This window comes from Ovis canadensis, chromosome 22 (genome assembly GCF_042477335.2).
Source record: "Ovis canadensis isolate MfBH-ARS-UI-01 breed Bighorn chromosome 22, ARS-UI_OviCan_v2, whole genome shotgun sequence".
In the NCBI taxonomy this organism is placed as follows: domain Eukaryota; kingdom Metazoa; phylum Chordata; class Mammalia; order Artiodactyla; family Bovidae; genus Ovis; species Ovis canadensis.
This window is the reverse complement of record NC_091266.1, coordinates 59578267-59606245: the sequence shown is the minus strand read 5'-3', so window position 1 is coordinate 59606245 and position 27979 is coordinate 59578267. Positions and strand designations below refer to the sequence as shown.

General features: G+C 41.2%; 1 protein-coding gene across 1 annotated transcript; it reads right to left on the bottom strand.

Moving 5' to 3' along the window:
- Positions 1 to 259: 259 nt before the first annotated feature.
- ABRAXAS2 (abraxas 2, BRISC complex subunit) lies at positions 260 to 27979 on the bottom strand. Its single transcript, XM_069566835.1, has 9 exons — positions 27870 to 27979; positions 23742 to 23832; positions 19874 to 19910; positions 17330 to 17396; positions 8136 to 8326; positions 7160 to 7279; positions 6544 to 6628; positions 4662 to 4776; positions 260 to 2419 (listed from the first exon to the last, which is right to left on the bottom strand). Exons 1-9 carry the CDS (start codon positions 27966 to 27968, stop codon positions 1950 to 1952), a joined length of 1275 nt encoding a protein of 424 aa, XP_069422936.1. The 5' UTR covers positions 27969 to 27979; the 3' UTR covers positions 260 to 1949.

Sequence of the window (27979 nt, the reverse complement as noted above, 5' to 3'; positions counted from 1 at the left end):
TACTCAACTGTTACTCAGTTCTCTTAACTTGATATTCAACACATTCTTAAAATCAACAGAAACCTTTTAGTAAATTGTATTTTTGGATTTCCCCTGAAACCAGCCTGATCAAAAAAAAAAACAACAACAAAACCAAAAGTATGGAGATGAGTTTTCATGCCTTTGAAAAAGACTATATGAAGTCAACTAAGAACGGCCAGAATGAGTAAACTGAGGCAAGACCTTGCCGAGTGTTGAGACAAACATTAAAACAATGGTATACCATGATTAAATAAGTTTTTATTGTCACATTTAACTGCTTTGTCAGATATACATTGTAGGTTTCAGTATGACATAAAAAATAAAAATATTTTCCTGAATGTCAAAATCTGAACAGAGATGGTGATGGCACTTAAAAAAAATAAATTCACACTGGTGCTAAAGCTGCTTAGAAGATAGCTGATAAACACTGGAACACATTTGCAGATAAAGCGGTCTGCAACATTTCAAATCAAATGGCAGTGGTATAAGGCCAACAAAACTGGACAGCAGGAAAATACAGACCCCGTTGAGTAGCTATCTGAAGGATGGCAGTTTGAACGTTTAATTTCCATTCAGACTAAACTTCTTTCCTACAAAATGAAACTACTTTTTCAGAACCTGGATTTTAAGCTTCCTTAACAACTTCCTTAGTCTTACAGGTTGTAACGAGTCCAAAGAAAGGCAGTTATAATCCACGGCATTAGCTTTGTGAGCTGACCCTGCCGTAAATGGGGTAGGGGTGGGGGTCTTGTCATTTCCAAACCAGGAGCCTGTCATGCTCATGAACGTCTGTAGTGGTTTCACACATTCTGGGCAAAACTAGAAAACAAGCAGTAATTAAATAAAAATGTTAAGTGCATCCCCAAGGAAAGTCTCTACATATTCCACAGCTATATGCTGAACGGTTAACTTAAAAAAAAGTATGGTTATTTTGATTGGAAATGAATCTCTATTCAATAACCAAGCTTCCCAAACAGTTTATTAAATGTCTTTCTTCCACAAATAAAACTAACACTAGGATTTGTCAGAAGATCTACACGAATTATCTCCCTTACGTACGAACTTGGCTAAATCCGCTGTGTCTGGAGTCTGTTCCTCATAAAACTCAGGTCTGGAACATAACTCCTTTCTGTTATACTGCTGTGTGTCCTTCATTTAAGACTCCAGAACAGAGACCATAAATGTGGCTAGTGCAACATAGCAGTCACTGGAATTCCCCGAAAGAAAAATAAGTAATTTATTTTATGACGTACTTATTTGGATGATTACTTACTGGTAATTAGTATTTCTACATTTTTTTTTTTAAAAGGCAACCATTTTAAGTGACAATACATATCAGGCTAGTAGAAAAAAGTGGAAACAAAGCCCTCTCTTTTGATCTCACAAAGTCATGCAGACAAAAGAAGGTACAACTGATTTGTTCCAATCTTGTAAATTATCAAAATTTCTTTTCTGGCAAAGATGAATTTGGCTCATCATAGAAAGAAGGTTCTTTGAAGGCTGCTGCTAAACTAGTTTCCCTTTGAAAAAGTAAATTTCAAGGCATGATAGTGCAAGAGGTAAGGTTTTGATTTATAGAACATTTATAGACTAATTGTGCTTAGTCTCTAATTTCCAAATTATTTTAAAGAACAGAAACTACGTTGATAAGTTTATCTTTGCCTAAATTTACCAGTACATCCATGAATCGCACCAGAATTCGGACAATTTGATTATCTTAATGACTCTGTTGTGAGCCCTGCACACTGCGTCCGCAGGTGAGGACCCCCTGCATGCGAGGCTCCTCCAAGGTCTGGGCCCAAAAACTCTTGTCTTGGGGAGTCCAGGGGCCTGAGAAAGCAGTTCTCCCTGCCAGAGGAAGTCCTCAAAAACTCTCTCAATGAGCGATTAAGAAAAACAGTGCTAACTGGAGAGTTTCTTGCGTTCAGTTAAATCTGGGAGGTCTGAGTGTTCCTGGAACCCCCATCAGGGTGTGTCATGGGTCGAGAATCCCTTGAACGTGAGTATTCGCTATTAGGGGGCTCTGTAGGGTCAATCAAATTTTCATAATCACTGTCGTCTGATTCCTCAGCACTGTCTCCAGCTGCTCTGTGGGAAGGAGGGGCGTCTGCTCCACTTCCAGGATATTTCAGTCCAGCACTGGTGGAGGCATAACTGGAGGAGCCCACAGCTTGAGGTCGAGGCATAAAGACGCTGCTTTCCACGCGAGAATGGCTCAGAGTACTTTCTTGATTATTTGGGTGAAGATCAGAATAAGGCGGAGGCGGGTCTGAGGCCTCTGCGTCTCCAAGAGTACTTCGACCTTCCGCTGTGAACCCTGGATAGGGCAGCCGAGGGCTGAAGGGGGGGTCCACATTCTCAGATGGCACCTGCCGGCTTACCATTGCCTGCTGCAGTCCTGGGTGGAGAGAGGAAGGAAACTGTAAGACACCCGTATTGTCACAGCTTTGCATGTTGACCTGATTGTTCTGAAAACGGCAGCAAAGCACTGCAATTGATTATTAGTGTGAATTACTGTACATTTGCACAGTATTTCATCATTTTCAAAAGCCTCAGAACAGCTCTCTCAAGTACTACCGTCATCATTAATATTACCGTCTGTTATGCAGGCAAAGGACCAGAGGTCAGAAAGATCAGGTGACTTCACCAAGAGGACAGCAAGAAGTGGGGGCTCTGATACCCAAACACAGGTCTCTTAACTCCAGATCCAGTGCCACGACCCTCACCTGCTGCTCATTGTGCTCGGAGACCATGGGGACAGAGGATAAAATTGATAGTTGTCCCCACCCTTGGCGGTCATCTGAATGTGAGTTTTTCCTTAATAGACCTCACATCAAAAAACAAAAAAAAAAACTTCTCGACAACTACTTGTCACAATATTCTTAAACATCTCTTTCTCCTTTAAAGTTCAAAGCCCTGGGACTTCCCTGGTGGTCTAGAGGCCAAGATGCTGCGCTCCCAACGCTGGGGGCCGGAGTCCAATCCCTGGTCCGGGAACTAGATCCCACATGCTGCAACTGCGAGTCTGCATGTCACACTGAAGACTGCAGCTCCTGCATGCCACAACAAAGACACAGCCCAACCAAAGAAACAAATGTGGAGAAAAAAAAAAGTTCAGAAAACAATACAACGTTGTAAAAATATTTTTTTAACTAAATTAAAAAAATAGGGACTTCAAAGTCCTGTGTTAGGTACTAGGCCATAACTTTACTGCATTTTTATGGTGGTAAAACTGAAACAGCCACACATCTAAGAGTCCATGGCATTTAAATTGTTTTTAAGTACCTTTAAAAATATTACAAAAATGATTTTTACAAAGTTTAGAAAAGAAAAAAAATGAAAATCACCCACAATTCTATCACCCAGATAAAACTGTTAAAATTTTGATGAAAGCATAAGATTTGGGTTAAAAGACACACACCTTAGGTGTCAGGCACCCCAACTCCTCCAAATTCCAGCTCTATCATCCAGCTTTGTGTGTGTCTTTGTGTGTCCATGTATTTTATCTTATTTATTTCGCTACACTGGGTAGCAGGCAGGCCCTTAGTTCCCCAACCAGGGATGGAATCTGTGCCCCCTGCAAGGGGAAGAGCCAAAGTCTTAACCACTAGTTAAATCTAGTGCATTTCATAAAAAAGAATGAAATAATGCCATTTCCAGCAACATGGATGGATCTACAGATTGTCATACCAAGTGAAGTCAGACAGAGATAAATACCACTGATATTACTTACACATGGAATAAAACAAACAAACAAACAAACAAAACGGTACAAATGACCTTACTCACAAAACAGAAACAGGCTCACAGTCATAGAAAACAAATATGGTTACCAAAGGGTTGGTTGGGAGGATAAATCAGGAGTCTGAAATTACACTACTGTACGTAAGACCAATAAACCACAAGTCCTACTGGATGGCACAGTGAGCTATATTCAACATCTTGTAATAACCTATAATGGAAAAGAATCTGAAAAATAATATATATATACACACACACATCTGAATTACTATGCTGTACTGAAACTAACATGACATTGTAAATCAATTGTATTTCAATAAAAATACTATTTTTAAAAATCTGGTGGTACTACAGCACATATGTCTGTTACCATGCTGGAGTTAATAGATTCTTGGGCCTAATTCTCATTTAACCAGCTGGTTCCTTAGCGTAATGGTATCTGGCCACCCACTGCTATCAAAAACTAGACATTTAAAGTCTTTGCCGAGACCCTGCCCCATGCATCAAATATGATGTTAACAGAATTTTAGGGAGCTCTTTTATGAGGCTCCAGTGAACACAGGACACAGCTCCTATGTCCTAGGCATGCCAGGGTTAACTTGGTAAGAAACATCACATCTACTGTACACAGATCATATCACTTCTTGGGAATTACTCTAACTTGCTTCGGCCTTTCTACCTTTGGTCTTTTTTCTTCCAGTATCAGAGACTTGAGAAGGACACCACAAAAAACAGTACTGCACTTCTGGAAAAGCCTAAGACAAGGGAATGCCCTGTCCAAAGCAGTGTAACTTGGGGCCTGATGAGTGTAGAAGAATGGATGTAATTTATCATATAATTTGAAGTTTAAAACCAGATATTTCCCTGATACTCAGGGGTAAAATGAATAGGAAGCTCACGTCTTTCTTGTTCCTTTTCATTCTTCCTCTGAGTGATCTGTCTTCTTAATTTGTTCACTTCTGCCTGACAAGATTCAACAACTCGCTCACTCTTTTCCACGTCTGCACACACTGCCTGAGGGAAAAATGACAACAAGAACAATTAGTTTCAAATCCAAGCATGAGGCATTTCATAAAGACAGCATCGATTATGACCCTAGGAAAAATCTGTATACTTTATTACGTTAAAAAGCAGACATTTCCCTGAGGTATAGAACAAAATCATGAAGGCCCAAGAGACCAGTATTGCTGTTATTCACTGAACTGCTTTCTTAGTTATGTTAAGACGATTATGCTACTTAGCTTATACATTCTTGAATAGGAATCTTTCCCTTGCTTATTCATCTTTATTTATATGAAAAGGGAAGTTTTAATATCAGTCTAGCATAGGGTTTCCCAGGTGGTGTTACTGGTAAAGGACCTGTCTGCCAATGCAGAAGACCTAAGAGACTCGGGTTCAATCTCTGGTTGGAAAGATCCCCTGGAGGAGGGCACGGCAACCCACTGCAGCATTCCTGCCTGGAGAATCCTATGGACAGAGGAGCCTGGTGGGCTCTAGTCCACAGGGTTACAGAGTCGGATACGACTGAAGCGACTTGGCACAGCACAGTCTAGCATAGGAGGATGAACAAAAGAAAGGACTGAGATGCCTTCAACTTTTATTTATAGCCAACAATTAAGCCTCAGATCACACACAGATTTATTTAGTAAAAATCACCACTAGGAAAAGTTGAAAAACGACTTTGAAACTTATTTTCTTTTTCAACTTTCCCTAGTCAATGTTCTTTAACCATTCACATCAGGGCATGGACGCGATTCGGTGTTTGCAGGGCGGGCCTTAACCAACAGGCAATGAAGTGTCTACTACATGTTACTTTGAAGTCTGTGAGACAGCACCGACAGTCTGCAAAAAACATGGTCATGAATTCAGGACAAAAAGTTGCTTTTCACTGCACGTTCCTTCCATAGCAGAAATACCAGAAATCGCCGGAAAGTGGGCCAGTCACCAGTGAGTGAGGCTGGATTAAGTTCCCTGTGCTGCTCTGGGGACCGTGACCCTGATATGGAGCCTCACACTGGGATCTGCCCACTGCCTGCCTTCCCCTTTGCCCCAGGCTGAACGCAGACTGCTCTCCTCTTTCTCAGTAGCTGCCTGTGCTCTTTCATTCCCTGGACCCTTCCTCCAGGCCTGGGACAGCCTCTTTAGCCCGACCCCTCTTCTTCCTGTCCTCCAAGGCACTTTTGTTCTTAGGGTTTCAGAGCGAATTACCCCTAAGAACACTCTGGGGCTGATGACAAGAACGTGGGAAAGTACTGCTAGCACCTAGCTCAGGATCTGGCTTGCAGGAGATGTTTCCATAGCTATTTGTTGCATGAATGCCTAGGAATGAACAGGCCCCACTGCACCCTCCCACTCAGTGGAGGCGGCTGTGGGCAGAGGAGTGAACTCAAATCAGGAGGCCAAGCTGTCCTGAGTTAACACGGGTGCCTCCGGGTGCGGTCTCTACTTAGAGGCCAAGTGACACGACAGCTGCGTTCTTAGCGACCCTTCCTTAAACTGGGAATACATTTCTCTAGGGAAAACGCTGTCATTAGGAGGTCACAAGTATTTAAAAGAGTGATATTAAAACTGTACTTCAGAGTCTCCATGGCAGGCACATAGTGAGTGAGACAGGCTTTCGTAGACTGGCATGAGTAACTACTCCACACACCTGATATCATTTGGGGACTGATTTTTGGACCACAATTCATTCGTTGGTTGGGAGATTATTAAAAATTAAAGTAGAATTTAAAAAGCACTTGGGCAATATAAATACTGAAAACTAGTAAGTGAATCAGTTACCTGCACTTTTTCCTGAAGCGCATTATAAACCTGATAAATCGCCCTGATGTCTTTCATTACTCCGTCCTTGTCAAAAAAGTCAGTACTAGAAGACAGACAGAAACAAGATTCACAAAGTGATTAGAACTACAGTGAACTGGAAGGCACTTTCCCGTCATTTCTACCTTAATCTATTAATTACTTAAATGCTGCAACCCCAGGGTAACAATGTTTCAGCAACAATGCCCATGTTCCTAGAGTTACAGAAGAGAAAGAAGAGAGAACCCCTGTTGCCAAGACCACTGAAAAATAGTAGTTATTTTTTCCCTCACCCTATACATTTTTCAGAGACCACAGTTAGCTTTCAGAACCTCAGATATACACATAATCTACTCACATTTTTGCATCAGTTGCAAAAAAAGAAAAAAAAATTGTGGCAAGTGATTAAAAAAAATTGATAAAAGTAAATTTTCTTTTCAATAAGCGTTCTGATTTTGATATACAGTAGTGGTAGTCTTGAGAAAGAGAATTGCCTTACTGGATTTTTCAGTGTTAATCATATCAAATGACATCACATTTCTCCAGAAGCACAGTTAGCAAAAGAAAGGAAAAACATTCATTTTACCTTTCAACTTACCCATGTTCTTTAATAACTTTGGCATAACTCTGAGAAGTATTTGGCACTGAAGACACTTTATACTCTTGCTGGCTAGTATTGCCTAGATTGGGAATAGCAAGGGATATCCTTTGATTATACCTGTGGGGGATTGAGAGAGAGACAGAGATCATGTTGAAAGCACTCCTCTACTTAAAGAATGGGTCTTGCCAACAGGAGCTCGAAGTCTCTGCATTGGGAACTAACAGAAGGTCTCACAGAGAACCCGCTTCCACAGACAACCCAGGGTTATGTTAATTAGAAAATTTTTCACTTCCCTTAAAGTAGAATTCAACTGTAAACTCCTGAAGGCAGAGGTTAGGTCTTCTGCATTTCCACAGCAACTGACAAGAGTGCTGAGGTGGTTTTCGGTGCTCAAAAACCTACTGATTAACTGATGAAATCTTAGGAGTGGCTATTTAACAACTAATAATTATTTTTCACCAATGTTGATTTAATTTATTCTACTATAAATGAACTTCTGTATGAACCCTTTCTGTTGTTTACCGACATACCATGATCATATGATCTTTCTTTTTGCTTTAGCAAGTTCCTAATGCAAAACCCACATTAGCCAGTAGGTGGATCAATTTTACAATTTTGTCCTTGAAATCTATGTTTCAAAATTATAATCAGACTTACAGCACAACAGAACTGTATTTGTATATAATGGATTACGCAGAAGCAAATGATGATTTCCAGCTGTTTATTTTTGTAAGAACTGATGCATAATGAATGTCTTGCTAATGCTACTTGACTCAAAAACTATTTTAATTTATATAATTAACTGACAGGAAAATACCTTCTCTATCACAAAGAAAACCAGCTACAGGACAGTTATAAACACTCTTCTTCTTTAAAGATGCTATAAAATGCTTATTTTCAAAGCCACAAATCTCAAGTACTTGTATCAACATCTTTCCTATTTATGTGTGGCTGGTGGGAATGCTTGCTTTACCTTCGATTTGGTCTAAAGAGAACATATTCTAAAGCATGAGTGGAATTGTTGGCGGTGGAGATGAAGCTGAAGAGGAGGAAGACGAGGTCGGGCACCCCGAGGATGCGGGTGAGCTGCTTGTGGATCACCTGCTCTCTGTACGACATCTGCTGCTGTGTGTTTCGCCGGAATCGGTACCACCCGATCACTTTCTGCAACAGACACGGAAGAAAGAAGTGTAAAAGCTGCATGAAATCCCACAAATTTCATTCTGAATGCACCCACACACACACTCATACCAAATTTACGTGCAGTAGCGCGACACTGAAAGCCACGCAACTGCCCCACCAACAGGTGAGTGGATAAATAAAAACGTGGTGTGTGCACACGCTGGACTTCTACTCAGTGACACAAAGGAAGAAACACCGGCATACACAACACACATGAATCCCAAGTGATTCGCTGAGTGAGAGGAGCCAGAACAATAACAACAAAAATTATCATCATCATAATAGCAAAGGCTACAGGATTCTTTTTTTGGGGGGGGCGGGTGGAGCACACCGCACGGCTTGTAGGATCTTAGTGCCCCAACCAGGACCGAACCTGGGCCACAGCGGTAAAAGCACCAAGTCCTAATCACTGGACTGCCAGGGAATTCTCAATCTACGATTCGATGGCATGTAAAATTCTAGGAAACGAAAATGACATAAAGCAGATGAGTGGATGACTGAGGCAGAGGTGAGAAGGAGGGATCAGAAAAGACCATGAGGAGACTTTGGCATGGACAGATATGTTCAGTATCTTATTCTGATGGTGGTTTCATGCATGTATACACATATCAAAACTTATCAAAGTATATGCTTTAAATATATGCTGTTTACTACATGTTAATTATACTTTAATACAACAATTTTAAAAGGTTAGCTTTGTCAGTGCTGACTATACCAGAACTTAAATTGGTATGTGATTTAAACTGACAGGCTCTTTGGAAGAACATTTTCACAATGTGATCTGCTGGATGTATGGAAGATGGAAGGCCTAAGAGACACCTGGGAGCTTGCTGGGCCCAATCCAAACCTGCAGAGCTTCTAAGGGTACAGTCAGAAATCTGAATTTAAGATAAATTCTCAAGTTTTTTCTTATGTATAACTGAAGTTTGAAAACCTCTGTTGTGGAGACACTTTAATTCTTTATAGGAGGAACAATCTTCCGTAGCTTCTTTCTTTAAAACAAACTCTTTGAGTGAAAATCCTGTTTTAAGAAATGAAAGTAATTTAAAGTTGTTACTGTCATATTAAAATTAATGGTAAATTTAGATTATGTTTTGGAAACTTTCACAAAGGAAGGAAGTCAATCAACCTTTACTGTTACAATTATTTTCACTAATTATTACAACAACCCTGAGAGGTGAGTAATGTTTTCTGCACAGAGTTCATATCACATGCAAGGAACTACAGGGAGCAAAGTAACACTGCCTGCTCTTAAGAAGTACTATTGAAAATAAAGCATAATTCTAATTATATTGAAGCAATTAATTCTGGTATACTTTAAATATAAAGAAAACCCAAACACTTCTGTCAATATAAATCTTAGAGTGAAAAGTAGTTTTCCTTTAAAAAAATAAAAACAAAAAGTAAAAAAAAATTATCAACCAGCTAGAGCTACCAGTATCAAAGAACATGGCATATTTTACTCTGAGTCTTGGCACTCTGAATTTAACTTGGGATTAGCTCCTCTGCAGGACTGGGTTACGAGCAGCGGTGAGCACACGGCCGTTCTCATGAAATACCTGCTGATTGAAAAATCAAGCAAGTAGTGACTGGATGGATACTAACACTTTTCATTTACACTGACTCACTTGTTTGATTCCATTTGTACTTTCTGAGAAGCAGGAAGCCTTGTAAATTTATTGTGGATATCAATTTATTCATTTGATATTTGCTAAAAAGATAACCCTCTTCATTCTGATCAATGAGAGATAAGATGCCAAAATAATTCACACTGGTGACAGGTACAATTGTACCTTTTAGAGCTAATAAGCTGGTGGCAAGGCTATCGAGAACCGAGGTTACTGATGCAGAAGAGCACATTTTTGACAGCTATTTTTGGGCCATGATGAAAAACTATGAATGTCTTTCCCTAAAACCTTCTCTCTGCTGAAGCTTCAGACAATATTTCACAAAGACTCTCCTCTCTACTCTCCATGCTAGACATTCACTTACATTTTCTGGAGCCAAAGCAATTATCCCCAATACTGAGCACATTTGTCATCTTTAACTTGTGTTCTTTTTGGCCTTATGATAATATTAAGATGGCAGTTATGTTTATCATTATCTGTTTCAGAGCAGATGCTTTCAGGAAGGCAGAAATCCTCCTCTCACTTGCTTTTTTTGGCCTGAGCCCAAAACCTGAGGGTGGTCAAAACTTTGTAAACATAATATGGCTTCTGCCAGGGCAGTAATTGAGCAGGCAACCAGGTTGCACCTACAGGGGAATTTCTCATATGAGAAAACATTAGCCTCTATCTTAAATCCAACTTTTTTTTTTTTTAATTTAGCAATGTTGTGGAGTTCCTATATTTGAGAGCCACATGTTTTTAGTAAACATTTTTCTATATATTAATGGGTACTGTGACAAAAATCTTTATTAGGTTGTGTATTCTAATGGATTATTTTAGGACTCAAGAAACTTTAAAAATTACTACATACTTATATTATGAGTTCAAATCATTGAACTTTCCTTTGTAGGATTTTTCTTTTTTTTTTTCAGTGGGGGAGCTCCCCTGCTCCACTTCCAGGATTTTAGTTCCTGCACCAGGGACTGAACTCCGGCAGCCCTCAGGGCCCTTGGCAGTGAGAGCACAGAGTCCCAACCACTGGACCACCAAGGAACTCTCAGTTCAGTTTAGTCGCTCAGTCATGTCCAACTCTTTGCAACCCCATGGACTGCAGCACGCCAGGGTTCCCTGTCTATCACCAACTCCCGGAGCTGGCTTAAACTCATGCCCATCGAGTTGGTGATGCTATAAAAATATCACCTCCTCTGTCATCCCCTTCTCCTGTCTCCAATCTTTCCTAGCATTAGGGTCTTTTCCAATAAGTGAGTTTTTCGCATCAGGTGGCCAAAGCACTGGAGCTTTATTTAGCTTCAGCATCAGTCCTTCCAAAGAATATTCAGGACTGATTTCCTTTAGGATTGACTGGTTGGATCTCCTTGCAGTCCAGGGGACTCTCAAGAGTCTTCTCTAACACCACAGTTCAAAAGCACCAATTCTTTGGTGCTCAGCTTGCTTTATGGTCCAGCTCTCACATCCATATACGACTAGGGGAAAAACCACAGCTTTGACTAGATGGACCTTTGTTGCCAAAGTGATGTCTCTGCTTTTAATATGCTGTCAAGGTTCTTCCAAGGAGCAAGCATCTTTTAATTTCATGACTGCAGTCACCATCTGCAGTGATTTTGGAGCTCAAGAAAATATAGTCTGTCACTGTTTCCCCATCTATTTGCCATAAAGGGATAGGACCAGATGCCATGATCTTAGTTTTCTGAATGTTGAGTTTTAGGCCAGCTTTTTTTTACTATACTTTCACTTTCATCACGAGGCTCTTTAGTTTCTCTTCACTTTCTGCCATAAGGGTGGTGTTATCTGCATACGTGAGGTTATTGAGATTTCTCCCGGCAGTCTTGATTCCAGCTTGTGCTTCATCCAGGCCAGCATTTCACATGACGTACTCTGCATATAAGTTAAATAAGCAGGGTGACAATATGCAGCCTTGACATACTCCTTTCCCAATTTGGAACCAGTCTGTTGTTCCATGTCAAGTTCTAACTGCTGCTTCTTGATCTTCATACAGATTTCTCAGGAAGCAAGTAAGGTGGTCTGTTTTTCCCGTCTCGGAGAATTTTTACAGTTTGTTGTGATCCACACAGTCAAAGGCTTTGGTGTAGTCAATAAAGGGGAAGTAGATGTTTTTCTGGAATTCTCTTGCTTTTTCGATGATCCAAAGGATGTTGGCAATTTGATTTCTCGTTCCTCTGCCTTTTCTAAATCCAGCTTGAACATCTGGAAGTTCTTGGCTTACGTACTGTTGAAGCCTAGCTTGGAGAATCTTGAGTATTACTTTGCTAGCATATGAGATGAGTGCAATTGTGCGGTGGTTTGAACATTCTGTGGCATTGCCCTTCTTTGGGATTGGAATGAAAACTGATCTTTTCCAGTCTTGTGGCCATTGCTGAGTTTTCCATATTTGCTGGCATACTCAGTGCAGCACTTTCACAGCATCATCTTTTAGGATTTGAAATAGCTCAACTGGAATTCCATCACCTCCACTAGCTTTGTTTGTAGTGATGCTTCCTAAGGCCCACTTGACTTCGGACTCCAGGATGTCTGGTCTAGGTGAGTGATCACACCATTGTGGTTATCTGGGTCATGAAGATCTTTTTTTGTATAGTTCTGTGTATTCTTGCTACTTTCTTAGTATCTTTTGCTTCTGTTAGGTCCATACTGTTTCTGTCCATACTTTATTGTGTCTATCTTTGTATGAATTGTTCCCTTGGTATCTCTAATTTTCTTGAAGAGATTTCTAGTTTTTCCCATTCTGTTGTTTTCCTCTATCTTTTTGGAAGGCTTTCTTATTTCTCCTTGCTATTCTTTTGAACTCTGCATTCAAATAGGTGTATCTTTTCTTTTCTCCTTTACCTTTAGCTTCCCTTCTTTTCTCAGCTATTTGTAAGACCTTCTCAGACAACCATTTTGCCTTTTTGCATTTCTTTTTCTTGGGGATGGTCTTGATCTCTGCCTCCTGTACAATGTCACGAACCTCTGTCCATAGTTCTTCAGGCACTCTATCAGATCTAATCCCTTGAATCTATTTGTCACTTCCACTGTATAGTCGTAAGGGATTTGATTTAGGTCATACCTGAATGGTGTAGTGGTTTTCCCTACTTTCTTCAATTTAAGTCTGAATTTGGCAATAAGGAGTTCATGATCTGAGCCACAGTCCGTTCCTGGTCTTGTTTTTGCTGACTGTATAGAGCTTCTCCATCTTTGGGTGCAAAGAATATAATCAATCTGATTTCGGTGTTGACTGTCTGGTGATGTCCATGTGTAGAGTCATTTCTTGTGTTGTTGGAAGAGGGTGTTTGCTATGACCAGTGTGTTCTCTTGGTAAAACTCTATTAGCCTTTGCCCTGCTTCATTCTGTACTCCAAGGCCAAGCTTGCCTGTTACTCTAGGTATCTCTTGACTTCCTACTTTTGGATCCCAGTCCCCTATAATGAAAAGGATATCTTTTTTTGGTGTTAGTTCTAGAAGGTCTTATAGGCCATCATAGAACTGCTCAACTTCAGCTTCTTTGGCATAGACTTGGATTACTGTGATATAGAATGGTTTGCCTTGGAAATGAACAGAGATCATTCTGTCATTTTTGAGACTACATCCAAGTATTGCATTTTGGACTCTTTTGTTGACTATGATGGCTACTTCATTTCTTCTAAAGGATTCTTGCCCACAATAGTAGATATAATGGTTATCTGAGTTAAATTCACCCATTCCAGTCCATTTTAGTTCACTGATTTCTTAAATGTTGATGTTTGCCATCTCCTGACCACTTCCAATTTGCCTTGATTTATGGACATAACATTTCAGGTTCCTATGCAATATTGTTCTTTAGAGCTTCAGAGTTTACTTTGATCACCAGTCACATCCACAACTGGGCATTGTTTTTGCTTTGGCTCTGTCTCTTCACTCTTTGGAGTTAGTTCTCCACTGATCTCCAGTGGCATATTGGGCACCTACCAAGCTGGGGAGTTCATCTTTCAGTGTCCTATCTCTTTACCTTTTTATACTTTTCATGGGGTTCTCAAGCCAAGAATACTGAAGTGGTTTGCCTTTCCCTTTTCCAGTGGACCACATTTTGTTAGACCTCTCTGTCAAGGAACCCCCAGGGCTTTTCAATTAAACATTAGTTTTGAAGCCTGCCTAGCAGAGAATCAATTTTTGAAACGTTTCCATTAGCACTTTCTTGAAGAGTTTATGTTAATTAAAAATAATTTTTTATATCATATACTGTTTAAAGTACATATGTATTTTTAAGCCGAACATTTTAAATTTAACTTTGTAGGTACTATTATAACCCCTTTGAGGTGAAGATGTAACTTTGTTCCATTTCTGGGGAAAAATCCCCATACTAGAGTCAACTATATAGCTTTTCAGTCTAAATATTAAGTATCATCTTTTGTTTGGGGGCTAGAAATTTGGATTCTTGAAAAAAAACCTCAAAGAGTTTATATTATGTATAAGGTGTCATAGGAAATACAATGAACATAAAATACAGTCCCTGCCTTTAACAAATTGCATGGGAAATAAAACCTAATTTCCAAGTAAATTGAAGAAACAAATTCCTGTCTTTTAATTGCAAAAGAAAATATAATCGTTAGTTTTAGCACAAAGCTTTAGAAAATCAAAACTGAAGATCAGGTTTTGAGATCTGGGCCCCAGGAAAAGCAAAGATAACTCCAGTTAACAATCTATATTGGTCTTCTGTGCCTCAAAAGACCAAATCTGATTTTATTATTTTTTAAAATACGATATGACTATATTTTAATACATAATTGAAATACAAAATATCATAGTAAATTAGCAAATCCAATTTAAACTCTCCAAATTAATTAGAAAAGTGTCTCTATTTACTACTGAAAATGCTACATGGTAGAGTTCATTTCTTTTTTCCAATTAATTTCAATATAAAATAGAATGTAAAAAACCTTATTATATAAAGTTTCCCCTCCTCAGCAACATCTCTGCTCCCTTTACTCAGAGTAACCACTTCTAGAGGTGGCTGGCTTTCTTCTGGATCTCTTTATACACTCAGACTCTTGTTTTCATAAAAAGCAGGCTCAAATTATTTCACTTAACTTCAAGAACTTTCTAAGTCATTCATGAGAACCTCCCTTATCTTTTTAACGGCTGCTTCATATCCTATGGGCTTCCCCAGTGGTGCAGTAGTAAGGAATCCACCTGCCAATGCAGGAGACACAAGAGGCATGGGTTCAATCCCTGGATCAGGAAGATGCCCTGGAGGAGGAAACGGCAACCCACTCTAATATTCTTGCCTGGCAAATTCCATGGAGAGAAGAACCTGGCAGGCTATAGTCCAGGGGGTGGTCAAGAGTCGGACGTTACTGAGCATGCACAAACTGTCATATTCCATAGTATGGAGGCACCAACATAATTTACTTAATCATTCCTCACTGGTGGACATTTAGATTGCTTTCAAAATTCTCATTATTAAGCAAGGATGCAAGAAACATCTTTGTATGCTGCATTAAAAGGCCAGACTGCTGGGTTTAAATCTTGGCACCAAAATTTGGGCTTATAACCTTAACCAAGATATTTATCCTTAGTTGTCTCAACTGTAAAATGGGGGTGATGATAACAGCCTTATGGGGTGGGTGCAAGGATTAAATGTGTCAGTACCTGGAAAGCGCTTAGTATATGGTCTGGCACAGAGCCAAAGGGTTCAATAACACAAGTTTTCACACCTTTGTGCCTGTTTGTCTGTTTTCTTGGGCCAGATTCCTCGAGATCAAACTCTATATTTAAAATTCTGTTATTGCAAAACTCTCTCCCTAAATGTCTATATCAACTTACATTCCCACCAGCTACAGCTTCCCCACTTCCCACAACATTGCCAACACTGGATATTAGCAATCCTTTTATACTTTTGCCAACTGGATGGAAAACAATAAAAACAACAACAGTATTGTGTGTTCCAATTTGCATTTCCTGATGAGAATGAACATTTTTTCCATTTACTTCTTGACCGTTGGTAGATTTCTTTTTTCTTTTGTAATTTCCTGTTCATATGCTTTCTTTCTTTTTTCCACTTCAAATATTTTTCCTCTATTGAAAAAAAAATGTCCTGGTAATTTAATATATAGAGACTGTTCTAGATAAGTGCTTCAGTAAGAATCTTCATGAAATAAATTTTAGTTTTAGAGAGTATATAGAGCTTCATTTTTTAGAATGTGAAAATAAATGGAATGAAGAGGTAAGGTGGTGGCTGGAGAATGAAGATGCTCCAGATGCCAGAATGTGCGCTTCAGGAAAATCACTGAGAATGGGGGAGTGGGACTGGGACCCCTGGGCTGTGCTCATCCACTTCCCCAAACCCGGGCAGGTGACCGTGTTAAGACTCTCTGCCGACACCATGCCCTTCCTGAGCCTGTCATCATCCACAAAACACTGTCCTTCCCCCAGACCTCCCCCACACTTTCTATGTTTCCTTTCACCTTACCTGCTTCTCTTTCTGCCTGTGCACCAGACAGTGGTTCTGAGAGGGCCCTACACTGGAAAGGCTGCCCACCTACTCTAGCTGCTTCTAAGGCCCTTCTTCGAACACCTGAGATGTCCCACACTGATTATTTTACGCACAGGTAATCTTTTAAAGGCTTTTTTATAATACATGCTTCTAAAAGAATAGCATTTTGTTTTCTCTTTAACAAGCTTTCACTTTCATTGCTACTTTTCCTCCTCACGTGATGTTTTAGTGACTCATCTATTTTTTAGGAATCAATATACCAAGGTAAAAAAGTAAACCCCACACATGGTACAACAGAGTAAATTATGAATGAGACCATCACCCAGACTGCAGCAATAAAACCTTGGCTCATTTTCAATTCTATTCAGACTTGTTTACCATATATATACACAAGCAGAGCATCATATGCATATGTTTACAGAAACAATAAATATATGACCTTTAGGGAAAACATTTATGTTCAATGTGAACAGAACTTGAAAGAGCAACACATCAAAAGATGTTTGACTGTAATCTACATTTTTTAGAGGTATTTTCCCTCATTATAAAATTAATGCATGTGTAGTAAATGTTGGCAAAATTATTTTTTAAATTACCAAATAGGAAAATTAGAACCACCCAAAAGCAACTACTGTCAACTTTCTGGATTATAGTTCATGTTCTTTTTTCTCCTTCTGACTTTTACATAATGGAATCATACTCTAAATATCTAAATTTTGTTTTACGTACTGTAAACATTGTATCATATCTACAGTTTACCTTTAAAATCTACTTAACAGAATTCTTACGTATTAATAACAAATCTCACTGTTTCATTTTACATTCCTTTCTGGTTTTAAGTCTGGGTGGTAAAGACTGATTTCCAAATCAGACTGGGTGACAAACAGAACATACCTTTCTCCGATCTTTAAGAATCCTGTCCAAGCTCTCTTCATTAACTTTGCTTGCATAGTCATAAAAACTGTTTAAGAGGAAAAATATTTTATTAAAATTATCAGTATTTTGACAAAAATATGCTTAGCAACTTGTGTTTATGTGTCACCTAATCCTAAAAGTTGGCAATAAAGCTACAACTGCTTATCTGCAATAAGTATATAATGGCACAGTGGCAAAGAACCCGCCTGTCTACGCAGAAGGTGCAAGAGACGCAGGTTCGATCCCTTGGTCAGGAAGATCCCCTGCAAGAGGAAATAGCAACTCACTCCAGTATTCTTGCCTGGAGAATTCCATGGACAGAGAAGCCTGGCAGGCTACAGTCCATGGAGTTGCAAAGAGTCGGACACGACTGAATGACTGAGCACACACACAATAAGTATATAAAGAAAAAACAACCTAAATGTTTTGCTGATATGAGGTATCTTTTGCATCAAAGATTACTCAAGAGACTGCTACATTCAAAAGGTATTACTTCCATAAGTGGAAATGCTGATACCAAGTAATTACAAAATGTGTGGTTTCAAATGACCGTGACATCTTTTCTTTGTCTCTAAGTGTCAATTATCTATGGGGGAAAAAAGAACAGAGAAGCGCATATTCTGAGAAATGAAGAAGGGAAGTGAATATTTGCTGAATCCTTAATAAGACACTCAGCTGCATGCTTCCTCATGTTAATTCATTTCATTTCTGTCTCACTGCTGGGAGGTAAGTACTAGTTCAGCCCAACAAGTCAACACTTTTTTCCCTCCGTTTTTGTAAATAAAGATACTGAGGTTAGGTGACTTGCCCCAAATTATAGAACTGGTGGATGGAAGAGCTGGAATTTGGATGTAGGTCTGGCCAGCTTCAAACTGAAGGCACTCACCTTTAAAAGAGACCCATCTGACCAGGACCCTGTGAAGGGCATTTCGGGCATAATGATGTGTGACCTTTTCTATCACTGGTCCTGGTTTCGGGAATGCCACACCCCTCCTCCCACCACAAGCCCAGGCCTCACAGGCAGGAAGGAGTTCAAGTTACAGCAAAAACACTGAACTGCAGGTCAGGAGATACCGGCTCCAGCTCTGCGCTGCTCCCTCTGTATGATCGTGGGCAAGTCACTTGAACCTTACTGGCCTCCACTTCTTCTTCTTCTTTTTTTTTGCAAAATAAACAGTTTGGAGCAGACATATGGTTTCCATGGTTTCTTTTTGTCCTAAGAATGATGAGTCTATGGCTTCAGTTATGAGTCTATGGGTCCATGTTCTGGGTATTACTTTACTAACAGTGGTTTAAGGAGCTTCTCAGAAAGACAAGGCAGGGCACACCTAGCAAAGTCTTAGACGGTCAGGGCCAAACAGCAGGACCCTTTCCGATCCAGACCGCGGCTGTGAGGGGACCAGGGCCTGAATCACTCATTGACTGCTGAATCATCAGCAATTGATCTCACTGCTCTGAGATTCTTTTCAGATGAACTGCTGATTCCTTGTTTGCTTCCTGCTCCTCTTCAGTTACATCTAAGTCTAACAGTGAGGTTCTCAGCTATTGTGGGGCTTTGTTCACAGGTAACAATCCTCCGAAATAAGGGGTAAGTGTGTGTGGGACGGGTGGGGATAAGATGCGTGGTGAACACAGTGGAAGTCTCCAGGGGTTCCTGGGTGCAGGGCTGCTGGGGGTTTAGGTCAACTGAGGATGGGAGTGGAGTCAGGGTGAAAGCTGACGTGAACACACGGCAGGAACAACCAGGCACAAGGGGCTGGCAGCATCAAGGCAGGAAGTGCTGGCCCAGAACGCTGAATTGAACTGGAATGGGCAGTAGTGCAAAGAAAGGACTGGCCTAGCTTTTCACAAAGTAGAAGAACAGGGCCTCGGGGAGGTTTAAGAAACACAAGAGTGAAGGTCATCATATCTGTCAACAGGTGGGAGGGTTGGGGGCTCCAGAAGGAGGCAGAGGCCTGGCCTGCAGTTTGGGGAGTAGAAGGCCGGTGGAGGCGGCGTGCTGCTCACTTTCTGCCTCACCTTTGCCTCCATGGGCGTCTCTGTCACTGTCTCCCTTTGAATGTCTCTCCTCCTGTTTCTTTCTTTCTGTCCTTCAGCTGGTCATAACATGCAACTGGTATATATTAACTTAAACCCAAAAAAGTAAGCTTTATGTTCCCTTTCCTTACATTTTAAAGTTGTACATGGAACACTTTTATGCCTCTTACAATATGCTTTTATCTCTATGTGACCCCTGATGAACTGCTTTCTGTATGGTTGTCGAGCCCATGCTAGGAAGGCTGGCAGGAAGGCTTCCATTTCAAACCACGGAGGCCAAGGTTTATATGCCCGCCATTCTCCTTTCCCTAACTTAACACAGTGCCACACACGTGCATCTGGCACCCAGTAAATCAGCGGACTTGGACCCCCTCAGTTACACTTGAAAACACTAAGCCATAGTCATATACAAGTTTGAGTTCATTAGTTTTCAACCAATCAATCTTTTAGTAAGTACGAAAAGCTACAGAGAAGGATGTGGCTTACCTAAAAAGTTTTGAACACGGCTGATGGTTATGGATTTCTGTAATCAGAAAGAGGAAATACATCTCAGTTAATCATGTAAGATACAGACAACTATAAAGTAGCTCAGGATGAAAAAAAAACTTTAAACCAAAATCTCAGACAATAAAGAGTTTTCCTCTCCCAAAGAGTGTGTACACTGGTGAAGGCAGTGTCTCCTTAACACTTAAACTCAGGGACACCCTCTCAGGACAAAGTAAAATGGCAGATGACAGTTCTGGGTCCATCTGTTGGAGTGCGATAAGCACACACCTGAAAGCTTTTATTCAGATCACACAGGTATTGTGTGCTCTTGGTCAATCTTACATTTTTCCAAGAGGAAAAAGGAACCAATGACTGGAAGCATTTAATCGAGGTGGATAAAAGCTGTGAGGATAGCTTGAGGAAAGGAGGGCCTTAACCATTCTGCCATCAGTTAACTCACTAACAATGCAGGACAACTGGGCCAGGTGTTTTGAAGGGGAAGAGTGAAAACTCTGGAAGTTTATTAGCCCTTTCAAAGCTTTTCAGCACAAGGGAAATAGCCATTTATAAGGCAGAGGCAAACAACTTCTGAAAAGATTGCTGTGATTACTGTAGCGAACCATTTCTTCAAGTGCATCAGGGGGCGTGGGGTCTAAGTTGACATACAAGACCATGGGACTAATTAACCACTCAGTTCTATTAACAACATTCTCCTGGCCAGCGACTCATCACCTGCTGCTTATAAAGCCACAGCCACAGAGTTCCAGGCTGCAATTTTAACTCAATCAGAATGAAACCACAAGCCTGAAGGACACTGGCCTGTGCCATTAGCTTTTGTACCAATGTGAGTGCTGCCAAAACTCACAGAAATACCAGTGCTTCCACGGGGAAGAAAAGATTATTTGCCAAGTGCAACTGTCGACACAGTGATGCAAACAGGAAAACCTCATCTAGAAATCCTCTCTTTTTATCACCAAAATGATACAGTATACCATCAGAAGTTATTTCAGAGCTACTGTCAATAAAGTAATTACACTGCAGAACATCTGTAGTAAAAATGTTAACTAGAGTTCAAGGGAAGGGAAAAAAAAAGTCCTCATCTTCTACTTTAAAGGAAAGAATATTTTGTTTAAGAAAATCCCTAGAGTAAATTCTGAACTCTGAAGACACACTCCTGTCATCAATCCAGCCCAACAGACTTCCTTCATGATTTACAACCTGGGTGAGAAGGATCGTGAAGATATGCTCTAGACACCACACTGTTTTTCTACAGGGTCAAAGCTTTCTCCTACAAGATTCTGCAATGCCTAACTAAGCACTCCGTGGAGAAAACAGGGTGATGCTTTCAAACACGATTACGCTGCAGACTGGCATGACGCTGGCACCCGTGACAGCTGCGAGGCAGACTTCTGGAAGCAGGGGAGCCAGGGCAGTCTGGCCTGGGATTCCAGAGTTCTGGAAGCCTCCAGAGCTCATCCGCCTGGTGGCTGCTGCTGCTGCTGCTGCTAAGTTGCCTCAGTCGTGTCCGACTCTGTGCGACCCCATAGATGGCAGCTCACCAGGCTCCCCGGTCCCTGGGATTCTCCAGGCAAGAACACTGGAGTGGGCTGCTATTTCCTTCTCCAATGCGGGAGAGTGAAAAGTGAAAGTGAAGTTGCTCAGTCCTGTCTGACTCTTAGCGACCTCATGGACTGCAGCCCACCAGGCTCCTCCGTCCATGGGATTTTCCAGGCAAGAGTACTGGAGTGGGGTGCCATTGCCTTCTGCGTCAAGTGTGTGAGCACTGCTTTAAAAATGAATGTGTTTAAGATGGGTGCTCCCTCACAGTGTGCCATTTCATATCAAGTCCTCCTTATTGTTCAGTGTCAGGGAAAGGTGTCCGTGCGTGGATTCAGGCATTTTCAACAAATATGAAATTGGGTCAATTTATTATTTTAAAACATGCTGGAGGTTAAACTATCCAGAAAATTTCTTTGTGCTAGTGGTATGGAATACTTCTCCTGGTGCGTTCGTTATCTAATGCTTGGCCCTTTAATCCAGGTTTTTAGGGTCCTGGTTTACATTTTCTAATATTGTTATGTATTTACTTTTAAATGAAAAATACCACCAAAAAAAAAAAAAGAGAGAAGACTACAATGATAACATACATTTAATACTAGCAAATACTGTTTATGAGACCCATGATTGTTTCAACAATAAATTGAATGTAGCTAATAAATTAAACATTGTACAGCAAAAGAGGGTCGTCATCATGGCCCTGTATTACCTGGGGCTCTCTATCTGTTGGCACGTCTCCATATCTGCAATACCATGGGAACTGGTATTTATGAATCAAAGATAAGAGTACACGATGCTGGAGAATTTAAATTACTTTACTATTCTGTTTCCTCAAAGATAAACAGCCAGAGCACTCACGAGAAATGCTACTTTTGTGAGCACGCCAGGCTAGCGCTCTTTCTTGCATGGTGTGCCGTCAGGTCTTCCTGGCAAACCCTCACACACCACATTAGTTTTGAAAACCCAAGTGCAAACAATGAATAATTGCACAGATGGCCAATGAAACCGAATTCTCTATTTTAGGAGTTTTAAAGAGTTAAGCAAGACAAAACACAGAAATCAAACCTCCGTGAAAGAGCATCTACACCACACCATGTCAAATATCAAGTATTCATTTACCAAGTCAATATTGTGGGGAGTGGGTTTCATAGTTTTGGTTCTTTAGGAGACAGCTGTCTCTTGTCTTCCCCAACCCTCACCACCTCAGTCCTCACCCTGGCCCCAGCCCAGGTACTAATGGCAACAAGAACAGGCCAAAATCAATGCTTTGGCCTCAGCATAACCTAACCTTCCAGCAGTATTTTAAACCACAAACCACTCACGTTCACACAGTCTGTATTCTAGATACCCAGAAACAGGCCAGGCTCTCTGCACGTTTTATGCACTCCCTGCCCCGGGATGCCCTGAACAAACCACTTACTGGCCCTAAGTTCACCTCCCTCACGGTGTCATTACTGATTTAACCCAAGAGCAGTGTTTTTTTTTTTTTTTTCCAACTCATGAGACTGTCTTTGTTCCTTTCTGACAGCACTCAGCCTGCATGCTCTGGTATTTCTGTAAACTTGTCTTCCTCTTCTCACAGTACTGGGAGGCAGAGGGGCACTGGACATCCCTCTCACTGCCCAGCACACATCTCCGGCACGTTTTTCAATGATGATTGGCTGCATAAATGCATAAAACAGCCCTTGCTCTGTTTTCAGTATCAGGATACGCTGTTTGGTGATGCGCACCAGGTGCAGTTGAAAATCAGTATGATCCTTATTTATCAAAAGGAGACCGAGCCAGAGAGCCGTGCACCTATAAAACACCTTCATTTTCCCCAGTAAGCGCCCCCAAATAGGCTGTTTGGCTTACTCCTCAGAAAGCTTTGCAGGTCTGACAAATATCTTCTGTAAACAAGTGTAAACATCTTTGCCGGATCCCTCTAGGGAGGACCAGCACAGCACATGCTTTCATTATAGTATGAGGCGATGCTGACCATGGGCACAGCCCAAAGCACACACTCGGGGTTCACCATGGCTGTGAAGAGACATGTGTGCAATTCTACACAGCCATTCACAGGTCAGACCACTTGGGTCAGGGACAGCTTCACAAAATACCTGAACTTACAGACTCGCACTGTGGGTTTACGCTGACTTACAAAGACATTTCATATCATTCCTAGTGAAAATAATTGGCATTGGGATCTGAGTGGCTTTCTATGTACTCTTTAAGTCTATTGTTAGGTTACAATCAGTCAAAGGCCAAAGAACAAAAGAGGGAGCATGTATACAAGAAGAGTATTTCTCAGGCCCGTGACAAGCTCACTTACCGATTACTTGCAGAAACTCTGTGCTGCTGATTTGGGAGTCACTGATGCTGAAGGTTTCCTCTTGCCTTACCTCTCCCAGCAAAAATCCTTCCTGAAAGCAATGGGGGAAGAGAGTTGCAGCTAAAAATAAAAATGATTTTTACTGGAATTAAGAGGAATTGAGAACATTACAGTTTTATAAAAATTTTAACAATAATCCAAATAAACTTGTCACGTAAACTACCATTCCACAAACCAACAGGTATACGACTAAAGTACTTTGTGACACAGCTATTAACTGAATCGTTTGAATAAAGGATTCCATGACAAGATGAGATATTATTTTAATCCCTTCCCCTAAAACCCTGTTTTTCTGAAGTGAAAATAAGTAGAGTGAATTTATCACCTAAATCCCACAAAGTGTAACAAGCAACATCAAAAAAGCTCAGGAAGCAGAAATATTCTAGACTGCTTTCTTGAAACAGCACGTAATTTATTTCATTGTTTTAAAAACTCTGCTAATGACAATAGGGTAAAGAAAGAAGTTAATACAATGCACAACTAACTGCTCCTGTATGGGCTGGCAGGAGAAATTAGGATTCCAGCAAATAAGTTTTTCACTAGGTCAAAGTTTTTCCTTAATAAATGCTGAGATAAATTGATTTCCTCCTTTGAGAACATACACTGTCATCAACGATTCTGGATTACTCAGCACATAACCTACTGCTTGAGCATTTGCTATAGAGTTCAGCACAAGCACCTCTGGAGCATGTTCACTCTAAATGTCAAATACCATCCCTGCAAGTGGTGAACTAACAGGCTATCCCAGACATCCCCTCCCTAGGCATCTAACACGGCTTACTCCTTCCCTCCATTTGGCTCTTCACTCAAACGGCATCTTATCAAAGAGGCCTTCCCTGGAGAGTGGAACAGAATCAAGTCTGCCACACGCTGCTCCCTTTACCCTGCATCCTTTCTCTTCTCATGGTTTTCTTGTGTTTCATATTTACACGTACTAACGAATGCTGCTCCGACTAAAATACGAGCTCCGGTCGAGCCAGGATTCTCTGTTCACCGTGTACTTCAGCACCTCGCTCAGTGCCAAGCACACGAGAGCTGCTCAGCAAAGAGTGGCTGAATACATTTGGTGAAACAATGTCCTTTCTATTGTAGGTTGACTCTTCGAATAAATTTCCTAGTTTAAAAAGTCCCAGTTGGAATCTGTGGGGGTGAGGATGGAGAGATAGAGGCTTTTCAGCATAGCTGAATACACACATAACTCAATACAAAATATTGACTTAGAGGAGTGGAATGTCATAAACATCCCAAATCAGGCTTCGCTGGTGGCTCAGTGGTAAAGAATCCGCCTGCCAATGCAGGAGATGTGGATTCAATCCCTGGTCTAGAAAGATCCCATGTACTGTGGAGCAAGTAAGCCTGTGCGCCATAACCACTGAGCCCGTGCTCCAGAGCCTGGGAGCTGCAACTCCTGAGACCATGGGTCGCAACTACTGAGGCCCAATCACCTAGAGCCCGTGCTCTGCAACGAGAGAAGCCGCTGCAATGAGAAGCCTGTGCACCTCGACTAGAGAGCAGCCCTCGCTCACCACAACTGCAGAAAAGCCTGTGCAGCAATGAAAACACAGTCCAAAAAAAAAAAATATATATATATATATATATATGTGTGTGTGTGTGTACCAGAGAATCCATGACTGCTAGTCTGGAAAGCATGGGCTAAAGAAGCTTGTTTTATCCTCTGAAAGTCTTTCATTATGAGTTCTTACTACAAAACACAAGCTGTGCCTTTGTAACAGATTAGAAAATTTTCTCTTCAATTAAAGTGGAAAATACAACTGAAGATTCCTACACAACTTTAGACTTTAATATCTACAGATTCCTAGTGTTCTATAGCCCAAGGTTGCCAAATTTAGCAAATAAAAATGCAGGATACCCAGTTAACTTTGAATTTCAGATAAATGATGGATAATTTTAATGTAAGAAATGGGATATATTTATACTAAAAAATTATTTACTGTTTATTTAAAATTCAGATTTAACTGGGTGCCCTGTATATTATCTGGCAGGCCTTAGTTTGAAAAAGTCGACAGTGACATCAAAACATTCTAAAGCCAAGCATAACACGGATGTTTATTTATCTATTGGTCTGGATTATCTGAACCACTGTTACTTTATAATAGTAGGCAAACTATAGTGTGTGGGCTAAATCCAGCCTAATGGCAGTTACTGTATGGCCTATAAGCTTAGAATAAGTTTCTACACTTTTAAATTGCTGAAATGAAAGAGAGAATGGGAGCAATATTTCATGATGTGTAAAAAATTATATAAAATTCAGCTTTATGTCCACAAGTAAAGCTTTATTGGAAGCAGTCATTCTAATTTATTTATTGTCTATGGCTCCTTTCTCCCTACCAACCACAGGGCTGAGTAGTTGCTACAGAGGCCACAAGGCTCAGGAAGCCTAAAATAATTACTGTCTGGCCCTTCACAGAAAAAGTTTGCTAACTCCGGCGCTACAGAATGATGAGTGGCTTTAAACTAATTTGCCAGGACAAAACAATATACTACAAAAACAAATTCTTGGTTCTTCAACTTTAAAATATGTCAAACTGAAATTACTTTAAAGTATTCTACATATGTAACTGTGGCAAGGTTAATATAAAAGGTATCCTTGTAGAGTATAAGATACACGTTGCAAACTATTGCCATTGGTAAAAATTTCTATGAAGCCTGGCACCATGCCTAGCATAGTGCAGATACTAAAGAGATATCTCTTGAATCAAGTTAGGAACAATCTAGGTAACATGGCCATCTCACTGTAGACTAAAAAAACCTAAAACTATCCACTTTTCAACAGGTTGCTTACAGTAATTTTGCTTTATACATAAACTGTGATATTACTAGGCACTCCAAGAACTAGAGAGGTTAAGAGACAGGACTGAAACCATATTTAACACTTCCATGGGATACTAGCAGGATCACAAACTACCCGTACAAGGAACTGCATTACATTATTAAAGAGCTGGCTGCAGTAGCAAGGGCCTTAGTGTCTAGAGATAGGAGCTGCCTCTGGAAAAACCCATGTTGTGTATATTTCTGTAGTTGATCTCTACCACTGAACTGAAGCAATGAACAGTACAACACTTAATCCCATCCAATTTACTAATAAAATCACCTCTCTACGAAATCAGTTTTACTGATGGAAGCTAGGATCGCAGACATCAAACCAAACCCAGTTCCCTCTTCTGCAGGGTTCTGCAGTTTTGCTTTGTAATGACAACACCCTCCCTCCCATTACATTTATTTAGTGAACTTAAATAATTCACTACTCAAATCATTTTAACACAATCTCTCAACTTGGTGGGCAAATATGTAAAGACAAAAATTATTTAATGTCATAAAAGAATTTCCATCCAGAAGCCAGGGACATTAAAAATGCACTTCCGATCACTCATACGTAAAGGCCTGTCACTTCCCTATTTTCACTGAGACTAGTTCCCGGGTCTTAGAACATTTGCCAGGGAACTAAACATGCAACAGCAAGGCCAAAGTAGACCCTACGCCGAACACTCCTGGTGACATCTGCATTTTTCATCGAGGCGAAGAAAACACACGCTCGCATCTAACAAGTTAAGACCAGTGACAGCCACGGTTACCCTCGTCGCTCCCCACAACAACCTGTCAGACCAGAGGGCGCGGCTGGGAGTTTCCGCTCCTAGACTAAAGCGGGGGGTCTCTCGGTTCCTTCCCGACCCCGGACACCCCTCATTAGCCTCGAAGCCTGACTCGGGGAAGGGCAGGCGCTGGGTTTCCAGGACTAAGCGACTCCTGCCACTGTCGGCGGCCGGCCGGGAAAGCCCTCCCCACCGGGAGACGGCTGTCCTGGGACGGCGATGCCAGTGGAAGGCACCAAGTGAGGGGACGCCCATCTCGGGGCGGGGGGCGAAGGAGACCCGGGCAGCAAGAGTTCGCCGGCGGCGGGAGCCTCCCGGGTCATCAGTTCCTTCGGCCAACATAGGGGGCGAGGGGCAAAGGATCCCGGCTTCTCCACAGGCGTCGGCCTGAGACCGAGGCCGGAAGCCCTAGCAGCCGCGGCGGGTTGCGGGGAGTGGTGGGGGGCCCAACACCTACGTGGTCCGCGTTGCTGTTGGCGCTGTGGAAACACACAGCGCTGAAGGTGTAGCCCGAAATGGAAGCCGCCATGATGGAAAGCTCCAACTCCCCCATCATGCCCCGCGGCG

Excerpts from the sequence above, each read along its gene's own strand:
- ABRAXAS2 (XM_069566835.1), bottom strand. The coding sequence starts at position 27,968 with ATGATGGGGGAGTTGGAGCTTTCCATCATGGCGGCTTCCATTTCGGGC. Across the intron at positions 19,911-23,741 it reads AGAGTTTCTGCAAGTAATCG|AAATCCATAACCATCAGCCG; the intron begins GTAAGTGAGCTT and ends TTCTGATTACAG. Across the intron at positions 7,280-8,135 it reads CTCTTTAGACCAAATCGAAG|GTATAATCAAAGGATATCCC; the intron begins GTAAAGCAAGCA and ends AATCCCCCACAG.